This window comes from Lagopus leucura, unplaced genomic scaffold, assembly GCF_019238085.1.
Source record: "Lagopus leucura isolate 7727_CA_CO unplaced genomic scaffold, USGS_WTPT01 Super-Scaffold_1, whole genome shotgun sequence".
In the NCBI taxonomy this organism is placed as follows: domain Eukaryota; kingdom Metazoa; phylum Chordata; class Aves; order Galliformes; family Phasianidae; genus Lagopus; species Lagopus leucura.
In genome coordinates, this window is record NW_024962250.1 from 830043 (window position 1) to 852657 (window position 22615).

The 22615-nt window shown below is 40.8% G+C and overlaps 1 protein-coding gene across 6 annotated transcripts in view; it reads left to right on the forward strand.

The window, feature by feature from the left end:
- ANO1 (anoctamin 1) overlaps positions 1-22615 on the forward strand; it is a 72371-nt gene that overhangs the window by 7786 nt on the left and 41970 nt on the right. Inside the window, exon 1 of one of the 6 annotated variants that reach the window (XM_042867054.1) lies at positions 19505-19719. The exons of the other annotated variants lie outside the window; for them this stretch is intronic. Within the exon in view, the coding sequence (XP_042722988.1) occupies positions 19716-19719 (4 nt within the window). The 5' untranslated portion in view covers positions 19505-19715. Of the gene's footprint in view, positions 1-19504; positions 19720-22615 lie in introns of those variants that run through there. 6 annotated transcript variants of the gene reach the window in all.

The window sequence follows — 22615 nt, forward strand, 5'->3', positions numbered from 1 at the left end:
TTTTGTACATGCAAGTGCAAAATATTTCTTTAGCCACAGATCTTAAAAGACTTCATAGCCTTCAGGGAACCTTTCGGAGAGCCCACTGCCTCCTTTCTCATCGTTTCCATTTCCTGCAGCAGAACTTATTTTATATACCAGGAACTACTGTGTTGAATTTAGGCGTTTGGCAGGTAACAAAAGCAAGAATTGTCATTTCAGTTCACTTGATGAATTCATAACGCCTGCCCAGGGCGTAGCCACATGTATTATGTGGGTTTTGGGAGTGGAAGAAACAGTGGTGTGGGTCTGCCCCCCACTTAAATGGGGTCAGGCTGTCCAGAGCTGAGTTTTATCAGGCCATGCTGGATTTCTCTGCTGCTTACTTTGCAGGGAACAGCTGCACGTCAGTTTAAATGAAATAATTCATATTTTAAACATGCAGTCCAGAGCTTTCCTTGAGGAATGAATGGCTAAGAGTAACAACTGATCATCTACAGCAAGATAGCTGTACATCAATACCACTCTAATAGCCTGTCTTCTATGTGTTGCAATTGGAGTATTATCAATTAATTTGCCACATTTAAGTTCATCTGGCAAGATAAGTAAGTAGATGGATAATAATAATTAAACCTCTCCTCCCCACCCCCCAAAAAAACCCAACACATACCAGTTACCAATGGAAGAGCAGAAATAGATTTGAGTTTAGATTTTAAGCATCCTAGTATCATATCAGAGGCACAGACATCAAATCTGTCTTTTAAGGCTAATAGTTTCTAAGTGGCGGATGAATTACTTTATTTTTTTAAGCTTTGTCCTTGTAGCATTGTGCTAGCAAATTTCCAGTTAAAACAGCTAGACTCTTGTTTCCAAAACAACATCTTTGTTGTCTTTATAATATAAATTAATGAAAGCTTTCCCTTCTTCTCTTCAGTATATTTTCTCAGAATAGTTTATAGGGGCTGCATCCTGCAATTTGCTGTGCCCTCTGGCCCTTGTCCAGTAAAGCACTTAAGCAGGCAGATAGCCCTGATTTTGGCGAAAGTGGGCAACTGTTTGTCTTGCTAACATCCGTGCCTCTGGGTTTTTGAGGGAAACCTGTAGTATGTTTGCCATTCTGTGCGAGCAGTGTTTTGATGTGAAATCCTGCTCCTTAGGCATCTCTCTGAGGAGCTTGGAGGATTATTTCATGGAAGAAGAAGGTGGAGGATGTTCTTTAGAGATGGAGGGTGGCAATGCGCAGGGTCCCGTGCCTCATGGGTGGCTTCTGATGAGCTCTGCTCTAGCACACTGCGAGCTTTACCATTTGTCTTCATTTTGGCAAGGATGCACACGTCTAGTGGTATCTGAGGAGCTCAGCATCTCGCTAGTTACAGCACTAAATCTCTCAAGTAAAATCCAGTTGAAGCAGTTCCTGGGAGCCTGCAATTGATTCCAGTCCAGCAATTACTTTGTATTGACTGGCGTGTGCATGTGGTCTGTCAGCTGCAGGAGTTTCCTATGGAGACTCACTTGCGGGAAGCTTTTATGTTTTTGCAAGTGGAAAATAAATTCAGGAACCTTAGTGAATGTATTTCAATCTCTGTGTGAGCAACTAATTATTTTAAATTTTATTTTATTTTTTGTTAAGACATTTAAATATCAGGCACTGTGTGAAGGGTGCGTGAAGGCTGTCATTTAATCATGGAAGTAGGAAAATATTGATTTCTCATAACCAGATTATTGCAGGGGAGGGTCCTTCCTCTTGAATTTGGTGTCATTGTCAATATAAAATGGGCAGCCAACTTCAGCTTGTGCCAAGTTTGATATCATGGCTCCCTGTACCGCATCCTTTTCCCAGACGCTTTCTTTCTTACTATTTTATTTTTAAGATTCCAAAAGGGGAGAAAACAGGCCATCACAGAAACAGAGACTGAACTTGGGCATGGAGAGAAAGTGTCTCAGACATCCACAGGCAGGAAATTTGAGCTCCTCTGGAACCTGAATGAGTTCTGGAGCGACCTCGCTATTTTTATATATTTATTTCCCTGTTTGGCTATTCTGCCTGCTTTTCCCACGTTATCATCAAAGTGGCCCCAGAAGGGATAGTTGTGAAACAGAAACTATCTGTGAGTAGAGAAGCAAAAACAGAGGTTTTGTTAAGTTACCAATGCCTTGGTTTTTAGCAAAAACAAATAGCTTTAATTGCCTTAAGTATTTGCAAATGCTTTTGCTCTCTTTGGAAAGTGTTTTAAATGGGGGAAGAGGGTGAAGGCAATGGGAGATGTGCAGGGACTGCTCCATCTCGTTAAAACGCTGAACAGTGAGCCAGTGCACCAGTGGTGGTTTCTCCCTCTTCCTAATCCCTGCCCTAGCCTGAAGCAGATAGGTCCAGAGCAGTGGAGCTAAAAGAAAAAATAGTTTCTTCCCCTGGTTCACATGAACTGTTTTGAACTGGAACAGATGTGGATGTACAGAACTATCTGCTTACTGCAACTGTTCCATTTATAACCACAGATTTTCTATTCAGGTCTCTTTATCACTTTAACTTATTTTGTGTTTCCACATCCTTTTCCACAATAAAATATTTGTAACTAAGTGGGGTTTCAGCTTGCATCCAAAGCCTTTGCAAGCACTCCTCCTTGTGTGAACTTTCAATCCCAGGGTTATTTTTCGGAGGCTTTTTGCTTATGGTGATGGCTCTGGAGACGAAGTTGAGTTTGGGATCATGCTGTTTGTAGGATGGTGTTCAGAATATTGGCTTGTTACCAAATTAGGTTAGAATTCAGAGTGTGGTGTAGTGGTGATTTAAATCTCACAAAAGATGTTTGTAATATCTAACTTCCATGTGCCATTACCATTATGTGTTTGCTATATGGAGCTTTTTCCAAATTTGAAGTATAAATAAATCTGTGTACGACTCAAACCAAAATGGTTTAAATGCGTACAGATAAGAGATTGAAGTTCAGCATCTTAAGTTCAGGCAATAATGTTGGTTTTCTTTTGTATTTCTCCTGAGTTCCTGCTTTGAAGCAAGTTTGCTCTGTGTTTGATCTGAGTTCAGATCAAGTGTTCAGTATTTGATTCCCTTTATGTTCTCTTAAGTAAGGTGAGTCCTGGAGTTCCCATTGACTGAGACCCAGGAACATGTCCTGAGGTGGAGGAAAATGGCTCATAGCCATGGATGGCATCAGCAGTAATACTTGGTTAAAGCCAGTGGTTATACCTTTCCAGTTCTGTGCTCAGCAAAGCAGACCACATGGCCTTTATTACAAAATTAGGGATTTTTTTTTTTTTTTTTTTTTTTTCCTAGAGTTACTTCAGTTTCTCTGTTCTCTGATTTTCTATGGAAACAATCAGTTGTTTATGTATTGGAGGCTGTAGGTGTCAAGTTCTTTGTTTTTGTTTGCCAGTTTTGGTTTTGATGCAGAACGCAAAAATTTCATTGAAGTCACAGAGGCAGATAGGATTTTAATCTAAACCATATCAAAAGCTGAAATCCTCTGTGACTGGGGGCTCCTTGGGGCTCAGCTATGAGCCATCTTCTTTCTGTGCTACCTTGGGAGGATGCTGGGGATCTTCCTTTGCAATTTGAAGGCTGGCTGTGCAGCTGGATGGTGCGGTATGGTGAAAAAGCATTCTGCTGATATTTGGGTGCTCTGTAGAGCAGTTGAAAATGGCAGAGTCACCTGCAGGTACTTTGTGCTATGGGCTGGTCACAGAGATGGGTAAGAAGTGTGTGGCTGTTATCTGGCACCACAGAAGTTGCATTACGTTAAACGTAAATGAAAGTGGGTGTTGCCAATATGAAGAAGGCACAGTTCATGTTGTTTCCCAACAACAAATAGATGAAGAAACAAAAGAAAAAAATTATGTTTTATTGTCTAAATGAAGGTTAAGGTTAAATTGATAATATCTTTCCATCAACCAGGTGGCCTTGGGCACTGTGGGAACTGTCTCCTGTCATTAGTGTTGTGAAAGGGTGTCCTGTGACCCTCTGATGCAGCACAGGGATGCAGGGTCTGGTGATGGGATGGCTTCTTGTGAAGAAATGAAGATCGGATCATGGTGACTTTGCACGTTCCTCTTTTGTTAGAATGGGTGAAATCCAGGCAGTTTGGTTTGTTCCCAATCTGTCCAATCTGCAGTTCACTTTATTAGCTTGTTTTAATTTTCATTTAAAGTTTATTCTAACAGGAACTACAACTCTTCAACTATTTTTTTCATCTCTGAATGTTTCTGGATGTACAGTACATACCACCACATAGCAAACCCTTTCCACACTGCCCTCATGGTAGAACTCTCCTCCTGAGTGTGCTGAGTGTCCTTGCTCCGCCTTTCTGCAGCTTCAACAAGAACTAAAACTTCATGGGAATGCACCCAGTCCACAACCACATCAAAGCTGTGGCTGAACTTCAGTTTTCAAACAACCCCCAGAGTTGGCCGGGTCTGAATTTTCAGTTTTGATTTGGAATGTTAGACAGAGACCCTGCTTGCAACATTCAGCGAGGGATGGAGAGCAGACACCAAGCTCACAGCAGATAACTGCTGTCTGGACTGAGGCAACATCTTGTTCATCTGTTCCTGTAACTTGTCTACGAGAGTTGTTTTTTCCCCTTATTCCCCAAAGCACCGTGCAATTTGTCTGGTTTTAATGCTGACCACTAGTAATTTTTTAACGTGAAGAATGTGCAACAAAGGAAGACCTGTTTGCTAGATTTGATAGATCGTTTCCATTTTTTGTTTGCATCTGCTAGCTTTATTGACTCTATTTTTAAGGAAAAATAATTATGTGGAGTCTGGTTTTAGTCGAGAACTTTTCTGTTTTATGAGGAACAAAGACCTGTAGAATCAGAAGAGTAAAATTAGGTGGGAAAAAAGTATTCTCTTCCTTTCAGCAAATAAATCAAGTGCTTCCACCATACAAGAATGCACTGCAATGGAAGATGCGTGGGCACTAAGGATAAGCAGACACATCAACAGAGGGAAGTCTCTGACAAGCTTTAGGTATGTCGCTTAGACATGGAATGTATCTTAGGAGACAGTCTGTCACTTTTATTCACTAATAACTTTTGACAAGAGACAGATAATACTGCAGAGTTTATTTTAAGGTAGATTGTTTAATTTTGTGTCTGTTCTTTTTTTTTTTCTTTTTTTTTTTCCCCTCTCTGGATACTTACCCTTTTTCATTGAAGAAACAAAACACACACACACACACGGCAGCAACACAAGCACCCCTGCTCTGCCAAGTGTCCCCTGGAAAAAGATGATATTCCTGAGTTGCCCCCGAGGTCTGCTTACAGAAATCCAGATTTTTCTCTTTTTTTTTTCCTTCCTTTTCCTTCTTTGGTCGGATAACACTTGAGTATGGGGAAGTAAGGGCCAGCTGCAGCACCGCTGTTCCTGCCAGCCTCAGGCTTGGGGCTGGACCAGGCTCACAAATCGCGTGGCTGTGCTACGATGGACCAGATGCCTAAAATTGTGATTATCTGAAGCGTGCTTTTGAAGAGGAGATTTAACCATTTAAACTGAGCAGTAGTGCAGCTGATGCCTTGCTGCCTGCTTGTGCTCATCACTTGAGAGGCTCAGGGTGCTCTTGGCTCTGTCACTTTCCATGCTTGGAGGGTAGGGAGTGAGGGTGATCAGAGGTAGGGAGGTGATCGGAGTTAGGGACAGCAGCTGTGCTGCAGCAGCCTGCTTCCCACTCAGAACAAAAGCTTGGGAGCAGGAGGAACCAGAGTCCTCCAGAGACCAACGTAGGAACATAAGAGCTATCCAGGGAGGCTGCACCTGGGAAGATGCTCTCTTCGAGGTTCCCATCTTAAGCAGACAGATGTGTTGTACATCCATGATGTGGCAAATAGATGCTCATTGCAATAATTACTGAGTTTGAAGGGCATAGATATACACCATGGGAAACTGGAGTGTTCCTTCAGGCTGCATCTCCCGAAATGAATTCAGGCCATAAGGGATGTAAATGTAGTGTTACTGAACCCACAGGTCAGTAACATATCTTGGTTTCCACTGAATGTGATTTGAGCTGCGAGGCCTCAGCTCTTCAGGGCAGTGGGGCTGTCCCCTCTAGGACCCTCTTGTTGCTCTTTACTCTGCATTCACCATTCTAGTTGGAACTAAATGACCTTTTGAGTCCCTTCCAACCCAAAAGGTATTCTCTGATCCTCTTGCTTAAACACTCGATTGACTGCTTACAGGTCTGGGACGTGCAGCTTTTGCCTGTCCTTGGGATTGATGACGCTGTTGCTTTCAACACTAACTTATGTAATATTCTTACAGTTTTAAACAACTGCCCTATCATTTCTTGCCAGCTGCTTGTGAAAGTTAACAGATGAGTGTGTAACTGGCAATTGCAGATAGTTCATTTATTAATCGAGAGAGTTTAAGTGACCCAGGAAAGACCACTGCAGAGCAGTCTTCTAGCTTGGATAGGAGCTCTCCCTTGGAGCTTGTGAGTGTTCTATAACCTCACAAAAATGGGAGACAGATGTCTAACACTGCTTATGTTTCACTTCTACTCTTCCATCCTGTTTCCCAGCTCTCTGTGGTGTCTTCTCTTGTGGCCTTCCATAGCCTAGTTGTCTCATCCAGGAGGAGGACCATGTGCTATGTGAAACCCCACTGGTGCACTGAGCCTTTCCAAAAGTGGTGAAGACAAGGTTGTCATTTAAACTTGCTGTACAGTGCTTTACAAGGGAGAAACTTATAGACTGTTCACTCCTATTTTACTGCTGGGGAAAAAGTCAAGTAAAGAGCAAGTGAAACTGATAGTGACTGAAGCATGTGCTACAGTTTGGAAATGTCTGCAAGAGGCAGCCACTGAGAACAGGCTAAAGAGAGCAACTAAAAGAAAAATAATAATGAAAGTGGAATGTAATTAAAGCTGTAGTTACAACTCTGGTATTTTTATTTTTGTTTTTTAAATTTCTGTGTGAGCAGGGCTTGCTGCCTAGGAGCCTGCAGCGGGGGATGCAGGAACTCTGTTAGGGAGGAGGAGAAGATGCAAGTTGTCTTGCTCAATTTTTGTACGCGAGTAAAAGATGTGGGCCAGAAGAGTTATAAACTGCAGGATTTGTAAGTCCTCCTATTGGTGTTTTCCACTCACTGGAGCTGGGTGAAAGCATGCAGGTAATTGGAGGAAACACCAGCTGTCCCTTCACTGGAAAATGTCTGCCCTGAAGGGAGAAATCCCTTGTCTGCTCCCTGCATCATACAACGTGTGAACTTGTTCTGTCATCTGGCATGTGAATGCAGATGTTTTGAAAAGGGCTTTTCAGAAGTATTTCCACCTCTGTTTTCCTTGGTACCAGCTGGTGTTATATCCTGAAAAGGAAAACAAGAGTTGATTCCTTCACCTCTTAAGGCAAGGGCGTGTTGAGCCAACATTTGCAATGATACGTGTTCAGATTTCATGTGCTGCTTCGTCAGGGTGCTTCAGAGATGCTGTGCTTGCAAAAGGGTCCAAGGGCCTCCCTGGGTTTTGACCATAGGCCCAAGCAGTGAGGAGGTGCCTCTGTGCCAGGGAAGGGGTGGGCTGAGAGTTGTGCTGCAGGTGATGGCCACCGTCATCCTGCCTGGGCCCTGATGCTGGGCCTTGCCATGTAACGTGTTTCTAGTGCTGGTGCTGATGGTTGGTTGGTACAAACACATCCCTTCCCTGTGTGAGGCAGAGGTAGCAGCAGGCTCACAATGCTCACCCAGTGTAATTAAACACTTGGGCAGCACCAGTGGGGAGCAGCTGCTTTGAGAATAACATGATGGAATGGAGTGGGGACATTTTGGTGGCAGAAAGCCCGTGCTTGTCTGCAACTGAGAGTGCCCTGTCTCCCCTTTGATGCCCCAAGCTGTGCCCTCGGTTCAGATGTCCTTAAGGTTGGCTGTGTTAAAAAGAGCCGCTGGTTAATCTGCTTCCCTTTTACAAGCTGCAGTTTGCAGGGCATGTATGTAACGCAGGGCACGTGAGTGGTACCGTGCAAAAACATGGATCTGCTCACGTCCTGGGCTTGTCCCTGGAGCAATTAGATGCAAGCTTGGTCTCTGCCCAGCAGTGTGATTGAATCCTCTCTTGGGGATGGACCAGCAAGATGGGATGTTCTCCAGCTCCAAAGCGTTTAAATTTAATGGTAAGTTTCATTTACAATCTACCATAAAAACAAAATTTGTCATTTACCATAGGAGCTGGCACGGCTTGGTCACATGGAGTAATCCCAAGAGCACATACTGTTTTATACTCTATAGCCTATATGTATATATATACCTATTATATATGTAGGTGTTGTAAAATTTTAGTCTGCGTCTTTTTGTTAATTCTTTGTAGAGCTCATGGGACCGATCCATCCATGTGTGTTACCCATAGCCCTGGCTGGGGCTTTCCTGTGAATTTTTAAGGTAACAGTACAGGAAATGTAGCTGGAAATGTGGGGAAAAAAAGATTGACTGTGTGTTGAATCCATTTTCAGAATTTTTCATGGTATACTGAAAATTATTGTATGCTTTTTTGTGAAACCAGAGGCTCTCAAAGTCACATGAATGTTAGTTGCACAGTAGTGAGAAATTCTGCTTATGGTGGTTTGACTGCAGAGCAAAAAAAAAAAATAAAAAATAGAGCACATTAGGATTCTATATTGTGTAGATTGAGGGACTGATGTCTGCTGCTTTTGGAATAATGTGTTGGTTTTTTTTCTCCCTGTGGTGGCTCTTGCATTCATTTATTTAACTCAGTTCCTGTCTTAGAAAAAACTGAAGAAGTCTTTTTAGGTATGTCATAGGTGATGTTCTGATGAAGGGTGTTAAAGAAAAATAACTTAGTGCTACTCAGGAGTATAATTAATATTATTACACATTTCTGTCCTTTTGCTTTGTGGTGTTGTGCCTCATCCTTGTCATCAATGGAACACAGATTCTTTCAGGAACACTTCAGCTTGATCCTACAAGTAATTCATCAATGAATCACTCCTTTCCAAACTAAGAGATCTTCGCATAGCATCAGCAAGACAAATTGCCTGCTTAAACATGCTTAGGTTTGTGTTTTCCTCCATGGTTGGTGTCCTGTGTCCTTAATTTTACTTACTTATTTTCAGCTTCTGTGTAAAGAAGGCCCTGTGGCCAAGTGGTTAGAGCAGGAGCCAGCAATCTCACCCAGGCTGCACTCACGACTCACATTGCACCGAGTCAACACAGATCTCAGCAAATCCAGGCTGCAGGATTGCCTGTTAAGCACGGCTACTGCAAATTCTGGATTTAGCTTACATGAAGTGGAAGTGGTTTTAAGGCTGTTTGAACAAAGGGAGTTCTAGCTGAAGAAAGGGGTTTTTTTAGCAACAACAACAAAAAAACCCACCAATAATCTGTGTTTGCATTCTGCTCCACCATGTATTTATTTTAAAATCTGGTTGCACATCAACACATTCTCAATCTGATCTGTAGATCTCGGACTGAGATGTTTCAAATGTTTGAACAGAATCCAGTTTTAAAGTACCACAGTTATCTAAGAAGTACATCGAAGTTTCCTTCAGTATTCATTTCTCAGTATTATCTGTTCTGGAGCGATGATTGTTTTTCAGTGTAATTAGTGTATGTGTCACTGTAAGTTCTCTTTCTTATCTTGCATCAGATGTACTGTTGTGTTTACAGAAAAGAATCTCATCCAGTATCTACAAAGCTATGTCAAAAAAGAACTTTTGCCCTTCTTCCATGATTTTAGATACTGGATTTATGTGCTATCAGATCACACAAAGTACTGGTGTGACTTTCTTTGAGCATGTGCAGCTCTCAAATTCAGCAACGCACCCGAGTAAGAGTTAGAAGTAGCTCTGTTCTTTTGTGCCAACATTAGGCTGGCTATGGCAGGACAGTTGGTAACAGATATGAACTAAAGCCGATACAATATTGCCACAGCAAAAACTTATTTTTGAAAAACCTGGAGCAATACAGTGAGTGTATTTCACAGTTCTGCATTCTGTGTTATGTGACTATGGAGTTTTGGATCTGGTGCTAGCAGCCTTAAATCCTACATCGTTAAACCACAGACTTGTTGTTGCTTATCTTCCTGGAAAAGGATGTGCTCCCATGGCTTGGGCTGAGAACCAGACAAGCGCAGACTGTTTCATCTGGGTCGGAATAATTAGCTGAATAAAGAGCAGTTCCTCAGAAAAGGATCTGGGAGTCCCAAACTAAACATAAATCCACAACATCGTATGTTGTGGGGGGAAAAAACTGAGTGGTGTAGGCAAGAGATGGCGATACAGTTCTTCTCAGGGGTGGAAGATCCTCAGCTGGCATACCATATGCAGTCTGGGGCATCTTTCTGCAAGAAAAGTGTAGATCATACAAATCTAAGAGAAGAATGGAAAAAATGAAAAGAAACCCAATAAAATACATCTTAGAAGAAAGTAGTTTAAGAGTAGCATTTCCTACTGAGTTTGCAAATTTCCATTACGTTTTCTAGGTAGAATTGTTGTATGTAGGGGAACATTATTATCCTTGCCCTGTTCTACATTTCCTTATGTTAATGCTGATATTTGTTCGGAACTTGGAGGGGAAAGTCCATGATACAGGAGGGGAATAGAAGCAGTGGGAAACCTTCTGTGCACATACGGCCTGTGTGCCAGCTGCTTTCAGGAACTCCAGGGTCATCATGTCCAAATCTTTGCTATTTCGGGCAACTACATCACAGAACCCCATTCATAAATTTCTCAAGTACCATAGTACCATTATAAAAATAGTTTGTATCTTTTTCTTTTTTTCGTCTTTTTTTTTTTTTTTTTTTTTTTTCTCCTCCATTGCTGACTTGAACCTCAGGCATGCTTCTGGATCCAGTGTCATCTCTGGACCATCTATGAGTGTTTTAAACATTAAGGTGGTTATATGCACATTTTATTTGTTCTTCATTGCCGTTTGTCTGCTTAACCACCCAAATAAGGGGAAAGTAAGTAAGGAAGGGAATCCATCTAGATCTTTTTAGCTTAAAACATCAAATTTCTTTCTTCATCTTCTAAAAAGACAAGCTTCTCCATCTACCACTGCTCCTCCAAGTCATTTTTCTTCCACTTAGATTTGAGCTAATGTTTCTGGAAAAGGGGTGACGAAAAACGTGAGCTGCATCCCAGAGGATCACTGCTGTTGCTCTTTGATTTTCACCAGAAATATTTTGCTTGATGTAATCTAAAATTTGCCTTTTTCTGAGATGTGCCTCAGAGATGGAGAGCTGTGCTGTGATCTGCTGACATAGAAGAAAGGTGCCCTATAATGTCTGCAATGCTAGACAGAGCTAGCATGTGACATCTCTGGAGAAGATTAGGAACAGACTGTGTTTGAGCAGAAAACACAGGCCAGTTTTCTTAGAGACTTGATGGACTTGCAAAGGAATTATAATAATAGGAAATGTATTTTTTGTGGATTTTCCTTGAAACTGAGAAGTCCTGTTGCTTTTGAGTGCAGGATGGCCAGTCAATGTAGTTTTATTCATAAGGTGTTAGCCATAGGTTGGATTGGCACAGTTTAAATATGTGCTGTTCTATTTGGAGAACACCCATGCTGCTACCAGATGTTCTCAGCTGCATTGCGTTGGCAGCTTCTAACATCACTGTGAAGAGTCTCCAGCAGTCCAGCAGTCCAGGAATTGTAGTTGCAGTAAAACCAATCTCTGCTTGCTTTCCAAAGAATAAATGTTCAGAGGGTTGTCCCCTAACTGTCACGTGAGAGAAGAGCTGATGTAGCGGGTGAGATTTTCTGGAGACCAAACAAGAAAAATCAGAACTGTTCTTTGGAGGGAACCATCATAAGGCAGTAGTATAAAGATTCAGAAGAGTCTGAGCTAATAATCCTTACCTGTTTCAGTAGAGGGAGTCATATGTCCTTGCTGTGGACAGTAAGTTCTGTTTGTGAGAGGACGTATTTCTTAAAGGAGGTTAGGCAAGAGATCAGATTTAGAAAACAGAAGAACTGCTTGACCGTGTGGGGATTATCACCCTGTATTTGGCTACATTTCACATGTTCTGAAAAGTTTGACAACTTCAGCGTCATTGGAACCTTTACAGAAACCACCTTGACTTTGTCACCTATGAAGTAAGGAGAAGGCAGAAATGTTAGTAAATGGTAAAAACTATGTGTATCCTTCTGCAAACCAGAAGAGAGAGACTCCAGCTCGAGAGCAGTCAACTTAGAGACCCTTGCTTTTGAGCATCTTGCCAATGGTGGGGACATTGAGGCATTCTAAGTAACAGAAACTTGGCATCCCTGCTCAAAGTGACAGCAAGTTCTGCACCCGTGAGGGCTGTGACTAATAGGAGGCTACCAGCATGCCTATTTTGGTTACATTCAGTTCCTGATGAAGCAACAGGGCACTGTTCAGAAGAACAGAGTTCTAAAGGTCATTGCTAAGTACAAATTTTTATCTTCTGAATTGAATCAATGTTTTGCGATTTGTAAATTTTACAACTGTTTGGTGTGGCTGAATTAATGGCATGCACATAGATATATGCAGATCATCTTCCTTCCCTCCCTCTTTTCCTAAGGCACATCTCCACTTTGGGTGTGCTGCTGCGTTTCCATATTTAAGCAGTACTCCAGAATGTTTATTGAAGTGGGTATGCGATATGCCATCCAAACCTCTGGGAATTACACCATAAATTTCCAAAATAAATAGGCAAAAGGAGAGGAGTCAAACAGGATACAAGTATTAAAAAGCCTTAAGATTAGCAAGATACAATCCTGTCTGTCAAACCAGCAAATAATGATTTCCCATGAAAAACAGCATTTCAGATGCAGGGTTTTTTTTGTAATTGGCTGATTTTGGCATTTGGCTTCCTAAATCTTGTTTAAAAGGTCACGGGCCAACTCCCTTCCAAGACCCCGAGGCCCCATTACTAGGCAGAGAGATTAGCAGAAAAAGCAGTTGATAGTTTCTTTTCCAAGGGGGTCCTGATAGGGTACTGTAGGAATTGCTGCACAGCCTGGATGTAGTATTTCAGCTGGCAAGTCATGTTCTGGGGTGACAGCGTTAGTCTAAGTAGATATCTTCTCACATGAGAGCTGACACTCTTCATCTTTGCACCTGGTCAAGTCATATCTCAGCTTATACTTGCATCAATTTTCATTAATGTTAGAGCGCCAAGTTTTCTGCAAAATACAATTTTGTTGTGTACTTTAAGCCTCTACAATTGCAGAACATTAATCAAAAAGATTTCCTGTGCTCTCTGAAGTTTCCTTGAAGCACTTTGCTGAACCACCTTGCCAGGAGTTGTCTTGTGGTGTTTTTGTCTACACTCACTTGGGCTTCGCAGGCAAGAATCGACCCTGCAGGCAGGCAAGGAATAAAGGATAAAATTGTTTGTCTGTGTTATAAATAATTCCTGGAAAAATGCAATTAGAGATGAATGATAGTAAGAAAGACGACTTAATTTTATGTAAAGAGAAGGCAGCCTCCTGCTAAAATTAGGTCAAGAAAACAGACTCAGAAACTTGTTGCATGTTGTAATGCTGAAATATTTCTTCAGATAACTACGTTATCTGAAAGTGCAGTCACCATCCACTGTTCTAGAGTGCTTGACATGAGTATTAGTGGTGTACAGAACTCTTGTATTTCTTCTTTGCTGCTAGAGGAGCTTCTTTGAAGGATGCTGCTACTCAGGGAGATCTGACTTAGGGACATGGCTTGGGTGGGGATGGGTTGGTGGGTTGGACCTGATGATCTTAGAGGCCTTTTCCAACTTCAGTCATTCTATGATCCTTAGCTTTCTCTAACCAAGCCTTCTCCGATTTGTGTCACATACACTCTCTTACAAGCTATAGAACCAGGGAATTCAATAGCAATATTTAGTCCCACACATTGTTGCTGCTTCTCCTCTATGGCTTCCATATTGGCATGAAACAGATTTCCATCCCTTGGAGAGTAATCTTTTTTTCAGGCTTTGGTGGCCAAATGGGTCCATATTTTGACATCAAGTCTGAATGTCTGCCAGAGCAGCTACTGAAAAGTTGCCTTCATATTGAGTTTGGGTTGAAAAGTGACAGTATGAAAACAAAAAATTAATGCTTAACTGCTTGGAATTTTTTTAAACCACTGCAACTGATTCAAGTGTTTAAATATCATATGACTCCCAAATTAATGCATTGAGCAATAGCTGATCCAGCACTATGGCACCTGTTCCACTGTAACCACTGTTGCTCTATCACATCACTTCACAGAATATTAGCCAGTCATAATAGAAAATAGTAACAGCTATACAGGTTCCAGAAACCCAAAAGGTTAGTAAAGCAAACAGTTCAAGGACATTACGAGAGAGCTATCTCAGATTTGAAGATAGTTCAGAACTGCATCAACTTCATTTATATTTATTTAGTTGCCCTCCATTCCTTTCAGTTCCAGTGTTGACCTAATCACTGTGATGAGGGAGAAGAACATTTTTTTTTTCTCCTAAATGTATTTTAGATTAAAAAGTGAGCCCTTTGAAGTAGTTTTTAAAGAGCATGAGTAATTTTATTTAAATAAATAAACAGAATATTCATGAGACTTGAAACCCAGCTAGAAGAATGTGTCATGCTTTTTGTAAACTGGCAGTAATTACCAACCAAGATAGAGTATATGATAAAGCTTACAATTAGCAGCTTATGATGTTGTGTTTTTTTTTTTTTTTTTTTTAAGTTCATGGGATAGCAGATACCTTAAAAGACGGTATCCAAATAAATAATTGTTCCAAATATTTTGGTAAAATAAGAACTTTTTTTCATACAGAATATTATTTTTCTAAATATATCAGTGCCTGAAGAAGTGGTATATTAAATTTTAATTCTGTTCTATTCCATTGTTTAGTTTTTCTCACTGAGCTGATAAACACCAAATAAATGAACAGAACATTTTCATTTAAAAAAAAAAAAAGACAGCAAATGAATTGTGAAAACTTTAGAAAACCTTAATATAACTTTTACTTTATGCTTGCAAACTTAATCACTCATGGAGGAAAATAAATTGCTCTTAAATTGTAGGATGAAATCTTGGCCCTCTCCAGATATCAAGATTACATCATTTTCAATGTCTTCATCAGGAAATATGAAAACAAATAATGTTTTCTCTTTTTCTGTGTGTCTGCCTTTGTGTCAAGTTCTGGATCTTGGCAGGAATCCCCATTTCCTTTCTTACCCAGAATATCTTCAGACTGTGGGCTATGTGGGTTTGATGCATGGGTTTTTGGTCCACTTCATGGTTATGTTTCACTAATGTCTCATCACCTTTTGGTCATCAGTTTTGTTAGTGACACTTTGTTCTCTAAGGGGGAGTAGTACGTTTTCTGTGCACTATAAGCAAAATGAAAGCATTTTTTGGTTGAGTCTTACAATGTATGGTCCAAGAGAGGTTCATGCTGTTTGCTTGTTGCATTATAATGGAACAGCTAAATTTGGGAATCAACAGAATCTTTGTCTACAAGAGAGAGGCACTGTTTCAAACTGTATGATTTCTAGCTTATGTCCTGGTAAGTCCAACATTTATGCTGTTCAGAGCTCTTTCCTAAAAAGCTCTATATAGTTATATAGTTATACTATATACTATATACTATATAGTATAGTATATATACTATATACTATATACTATATATATTATACTATAAAGTTATAAGTTATATATAAAAGCTCTGTCCTAAAGGAAAGAGGGCTTATACATGTATCGAGAGTATGTTATAGCAAGACTAATGCATGAAAGCTGGTTGCTGTCCCAGCTCTTGGTCTCTTTTCATGGATGATTACTGAAAGGATAATGAACAAGACAGAAGCAGCTCTCTTTTTTTCTATTTATCTCAGTGTTTTTGAGATAGAATATTGAGCTACAGTTGCTCTTCTTTTGTTCTGGTTTCATTAGTGCTTATTGTAATTGCGTGACATTAGAACAGTAGTTTTGTTGCTGCAACACACATGTAAGAGCAGTTGAGGAATGAAACCAGGAGCTGTAGGTTGCTCTGACCACACATAGCACCCCGAAGAACCCTCCGTGCTTTTTTGGATCTGCTTCTTAGCTTTTTATAGTCAAAACAGATTTCCTGGCAATTTCCTCTTTTTCGATCTTCTGTAGAAAAAGTGGATTGACCAGTGTTCCTTTGAGTAATTCACACTCTTTAACGAGTCTGCTACAAAACCTACAGGGCATCAGTTTACACTTGGACCAGGTCTTGACTGCTTGTTTGATATGAGGATGTAATAGACAGCAAAGATCATCAAAAGTTCATTAAGGAGGAAACTTGGTGAGTCTGGGCTCAGTGCTGCTGTCACTACCAGCTTCCATGTGGATGGCCAAACTGTGAGGAATGCACACCTCTGCTCAAACATTTCAAGTGTGCCTTGGAGTCTGGGAGTCTTGACATGCCCTAAAAGGGTCCTGGCCCTGTCCTTGCTCTTGCCGGAGCTGAAGGGGAGCTCCAAGAATTTTGCAATTCAGGACAGGACTATCAGGAGTATTAAATGGGAGTATCTGTAGCATGTGCATCCTCAAGCACAGGGCAAGCTAGCTGACTTGTGGCACCTTGCTGGAGCATCAGCTTCCTTATAGCAATTAGCTCTTCCTTAAAAACAAAGAGCCTGCTTGGTTGCAGTAGTGACTCCTTAGGTCTTGTGCCTCTGGCATGCCTAAACTCAGTTCATTAAGACATGGGACTGCATGGGAATTCTCTCAGGCAAGAGTTAATAGCATTTTTTCCCCAATTCATTTGCGTTCACCTGCCTGATGTGAGATAAAGATTATTTCATTTGCCAGTGAAACTTTGCAGTGGATTGATTGAGCTGACTGCAGTGTTTTTCTGTGTCCAAGTTAAAACTGCAGGATCTTAATGCTAAAGCCTGCACACCATGTCTTCAAGCATGTGATTATTAGTTCTATCAGCTGTGGAAAGGCATTTCAAATAGCATAGAGCTGAGGCTGCCCTAGGCTGAAAATTGCCTACCACCACCTCACTATCAAATCAGCTCCACCTGTTCTGACACACCCAAATAACATGTATAACGTGGAGCTTTGCCATATGGAACCTGACTCCACCCAGGCTGACTCAGATGGGGAGTCCTTGGCTCCTTGAATGCAAGTGTAGGGGAGCTACAGCTGCTGAATGTGGTGACTGTAGTCAAAAACATCCTTATCAGGTTAGGCAAAACCTTTCAGAATATTTAGTCCTATAATGAGGTCCAAGAAACTGCAGCATCTCAAGAGGTGCCCTGCATATCTTATCAAAGCTTAGAAGCTTTGTTTCCTACAAGAAATCATCAGCTGCTGTGAGTCTTCATGCCTAAATCTATGCTATCTGAATGCCCTTGTGATGTAGATAAATAGAAATTTAAACATAAGCATTGATGATTCAAGATTAGAAATTGGAAATCTTTTGTAACAAGAACAGCTTTACCGGTCAGTATGTGCTATGACCTTCGTCCAAGGTTGCAGTCTATGAATCATACCTTTGCAGTAAACCTAATAGATCCTCCACTTTTAGTATGAAGAGCTATTTTTAATAGTTTGGAAAGGGAAAATACATGAAATACTTTAAATGTATTTAAATATTTTTAAAAGTTGCTATGAGAGCTTAGATATACGTCGTTCCAATGCACACCGGTACTTTCCCCACGGTATCTTTAGTAACCTTTTCCTTTCATCTTAGTGCTCTCATTGGCAGCAATTGCCTTCCCTTGGAGCATGCAAACAAAAATAATTAGCATTGTAACCCTTCAAAACATACCTACCAGCATCCATGGCAGACAATTGCTCTTCCTTACATAATGCACTCTCCTGTTCCCAGACATGTTTGAGGATGTGATGTTGCAGAGTGCATCCAAGGAAAATATCAGCAGGTGCTTTGAGGGGCAGCAGTAACTTCTGTAAGAAGGAGGGGTACAGTCTTTAGTTCCAGTGTGCTTTGGTGAATCATGCCAGTGTTTCTGTTCTCATTAAAACTGGTTAAAACATGAAAATAATGCAAAGATTGTTCTGTATGTGTACCAAAGTAACTAGAAGTAGAATTCCTGCTCTTTTTGTCTATTTTACAGTCAAATGCTATCAAATTACAGAAATATGTAAATAATTTATAAAACCAATTACGGTTTGCAAAGAACAATCTGCATTATACTGGAGCGTGGCCTCAATGATGCTTTTCCTGGAATAGCAACAGTAGCAAATCTGAAATATTTTTCCAATGTCTGGTGGTGGAAGAGTAAGTGTGCTGGATTTTTCCTATTTTAGAAGCATGTCTGAAAACAGATGTACTTAATAAACCATGAAATAGTTGTTGGTAATTGGGGGGGGAAAAAGTGCACTCTGTCTTAGGAGGGTGTATGGGAAAAGGCTTTGTGTGTTTTTTGTTTTTATAAAATGTGGGATTTTCCAAGGTCTGCATATCTTGGTAGGATAACTTCTGTGACTCCCAGTAGAATTTATATTTACTCGTCCTTGAAAATGCATTTTCACCCCAAAGGTTCATTTTTCTATTATCGTATTTTTTAAGGTAATTGGTTCTACGTGTTCCGATTTCACAGGGGCTGTATCAGATCAGGTATGTTCAAACTTAGGGCTGCAACGCTGCAAACAGTGCCAATTAACCTTTATAAGCAAAAATAGAAGGGCAGAAATAGAAATGATGCCATAGTTGTCCAGCCTTCTTTTAACATGTTGCTGATAATAATAGATCAATAACTTTAAAGCTGTGACAGCCTTCTGGGAAAGCTGCAACCCCATTCTGGAGAACCACAGCTGATCCAGTACTGAGAAATGTGCCTGAGCCCACATTTCAAATAATCCTGCCGGGAGTGTCCTTTCCTTCACCCATGTGACAAGGGTTGGTTTTCGGGCTCTCAAACACTGGATGCACTGAATGGGGCTCTGCTGTGTGATTGGGAGTGCTAATGAAGTTATCGGCTTCTTCAGTATGGAGACTGCCCTGCTTTGGAAATATTTCTGTTCTGGAAAGGAGGCTGTCCTTGGAACTCTTCGATATCACTCTTTGATATCACTCTTTGATTTATTTATTTATTTATTGTTAATGAATTGGATCGTGCCCTCCTCTCTGTTCGCTTCATTAAGGTAATGCTCTGTGCAGACCCAGGCTGTGGCCAAGTCCTAAAATAAATGCAGAAGCACCGAGATGGGTGAGTTCCAGGGTGTCCCACTGAGCAGGATGTCACAGAAGATGAAAGGAAGAGGGAGTCATGTCTTGGAAAGATGAAAGTGGTCACCTTGCTCGGGGATAGGTCGGCTGCCTCTTACAGCAGCCCGTTGCATGCTCTGTTGGTGGCATTGGGGCAGCCTCCTGTGCTCTGAAGTGGTGCAGCCTGAGGCCAACGCTGGCAGCCAGCAGATGCGAGGAGGTTTGCATCACATGCTCCCAGATGTGGATCTAATCACTTCCCAACTCCTGGACTTTGAACAGAACAAAAGTTCAGGACATGTATGAGCACTCCTTGCAGAGTGCAGCGGTTCCTGATTGGGATGTTGGGCTCTGGCCAGTGCCTCATAAACAGGTGTCAGCCTCCCAAAAAAGCCCTCCCCATGTGCCAGCAGCGGGTATCCTCGCTGGCGTGCCTGCAGCAGGATTTTGTGGGTCAGGAGGAATGACCCATAGGTCAGCAATGAGGCGTGCTGCTGGGCTGGCACGCCTGAGGCTTCCTTGACATTTGCCTTGCCTTATTTCTCCTGAGGACGAAGCAGGGATTTCAGGATCCAAATCTGACCAGTGAGCCTGTCAGTGTATTGGGTATGAGATAAAGAAGAGGAGATAGTAATGGGTAAGTTGATTGTGAGGGCTTGTTTATTTGTTTGTTTTCCTAGCTCAAGCATTAACCTGTAGCTTTGAATATGGGCAATAAGGGAAGTAAAGAAATGGATGAGGCTGTGCTGAAGGAGGATTCTGCTGCTAGGGGGCAATATATATTAAGCAAAAACACACTGAGAAGTTCTTTCTATCTGCTGAAGTTTAAAAAACACAAAAGCCTCCAATCAGAAAAGTCCCCAATATTTTGCTACACTGGTATTCTTCAGAAAAAGCATAGTATAAACAAAATATGCAACTTACTTACATCTGTATATGTGTATTTCTATCTTTTTAAACAAATATTTGTGTGTGAGTGACTTTCTCTCCTCTCCATCACAGTGGGATCACTGTCAGTTTCAGAGACCACGCACAGCACTTTTCCATCACAATTCAGATGAAAGAAATGCCTTCAGTTTAAGGTATCTAAAAGTGTTTCAGAGGCTGCTGGGAAGAAGTGGTGCTCTGGCTCCTGGCTCTTTAAAACCTCAAGCTCAAGGAACGTATCCTGCACGATCCTCAAATTTTCTTTCCAAATTCAATGAGTACTTATATAAAGCAAAAAGATAACAATCTGGACACTAGAAAATCTTAAATCATGTAGTATTGTAACTGTCCTGCTTCTTCCTTATTGAGAAAAACTGGGATAGCTAGCTCAGATGTCTTTATGACTTTTTGTTCTAGCCACTTTCTTAAGCATACTCCCTAAAATAAGAAAGCAAGAAGAGATAAGAGATGACTTCAGCTGCATTACGGCATTCATGTTGAGTGGTGAAATAGTTGTTCAGTTATTTAAATATACTCAGCCTTGTTTTAGATCTAGATCCAGATGGTTCTGTAAAGCTACATTGTGAGAATGCAGTTTTCCATTTATTTTAATATTTAGTGGTTATAAGAGATTATGACTATGATATTCACAGGGTAGTTGATTGAGGCCCAGTAGTGGGAAAAATGCATCTATTTCTTGAGCAGATTTTCAGCTCTTGTTCACCTGATCACTGAAGTTTGGCAATGGAAGAGGTACTGTCTAAATGCATACAGGTTGCAGCATAGTGTGCACAGATTTCTGTGGTAGAAAATTTGTTGTTAATTAGCATTAAGAAGAGTTTGCCTGAGGATGTTTTGCAGCTGCAATTGAAAGTTGTACAAAGAAGCAGATGTTTCCAAGTATTTTTTAGTAATGTTATCTTGTTTCCTGTGTTATTCAGAGTGAGATACTCACAGGAGGTTCAGGGGCAGAATTAATTGGAACTGTAGTGTATATCTGAAATTCATAGCAAATGCTAAGAAATGGCAAAATATCTAAAGGAGGGAGCTATAAGAATGAAGGAGACAGACAGTAGAGTCTGTTGTGACAGGACAAGGTGGAATGGTTTCAGATTAAAAAGGAGAGATTTAGATTAGACATAAGGAGAACATTTTTTACAATAAGGGCAATGAGGCACTAGCACAAATTGCCCGGAGAGGTGTTGGGTGTTCCAGCCCTGGAGACATTCAGGGTCAGGCTGGTACAATTTAGGTGTCCCTGTTCATTTCAAGGGAGTTAGACCAGGTGGCCTTCAAGGGTCCCTTCAAACTCAAGTGATTCCATAATTCCATAATAATATTTAATAATGCATAGAAGTGTTGGATAGGTCTGAGTTTATGGTATCAGGAGTTTCTGCTGTCCTGAAATCCATGGAGTTTTGAACACCATCAGCTGTGGAAAGGGAGGGGAGATGGCAGCTCTTCATATGGCTGTACTGAAACATGTCAAGCACTTCTTCAGGACTTTGCTGTAGCACTTTCTGGTTAGTAATAGAAAAGAATGGGTTAGTCAATGTTAGAAGGCAGCGAAGCCAGCAATTGTCACAATAATCCTGCTCTTTCAGCTCCCTACAAAGAGATTAAGATGTGTCTGTAGCTGAATTAGGTTGCCAGCATGCTCTGTGCTCTTCATTCTGTGTCTGCTAACTTGCCATAAATAATTTAGAACGTACATTTAATTTGAGATTAAATTATTGTCGTTATTTAATATGATTAACTCAAAATACAGACTTAGGTTTTAAAATATTGTGTCCTGTATGAAAAGATGTTCTGTAATAGAATGCTTTGACCTTTGCCAAATCAGCATATGTGAACTACGGGTAATCCCTGTGCGTTTATAATTACCAAAGTGGCTTGGATGACTTTACTTAGCCTTAAATCCTGACATCACCTTCAAGCACAGAAATCAAACTTCTTGTAATTAAGATTGTATCAATGCTGTTCTCACCATTTCTCATCTTTTTCCAGTAGTCGTAATAAACCAAAATTTTATGATTCATTGCCTACCTTAAGCACTGTTCTTTCAGATATTGCCAGGCTACTGATGCGTAAACAGAAATGTAAATATATGCTTGCGGACGGCTGATTGCTTGGGCTTACACAATAGCACTGAATCACCGGAGTAGGTCTCCTTGTTCTGCGCTGCAGTCTTAACAAATACAGTTGAGAAGCTCAGCAGAGCACAGGGAGTTTGTTTGGGCTCACTGAAGCTTGTGGTTTTCCATTCCAAATGTTTTTCATCCTAACTGTGGTTTCTAATCTAGTGCTTTTCAGTTCACAGACCCATTACAAGGTACAAAAAATATTTAGATTCAATAAGTCAGCAATCGACACTTAACTCATAATGATCTTTGTGATCTGGTGGAGTACCTAGGTTTTATTTTCTACATGTGTCAGAGGAGGAGGAAGGAAAGAAGATTCTATAGCATTTAAGCTATTGTTTCTAGAAGATTATTTCAGGCATTCTTCCAAATCCAAATGTACGTAGTTACGTGTTGGAAGTTCCAAAAGTTGCTGTATTATTATGTATTTAAAAGCTGTATTATTATGTATTTTAAAGCTGTGGG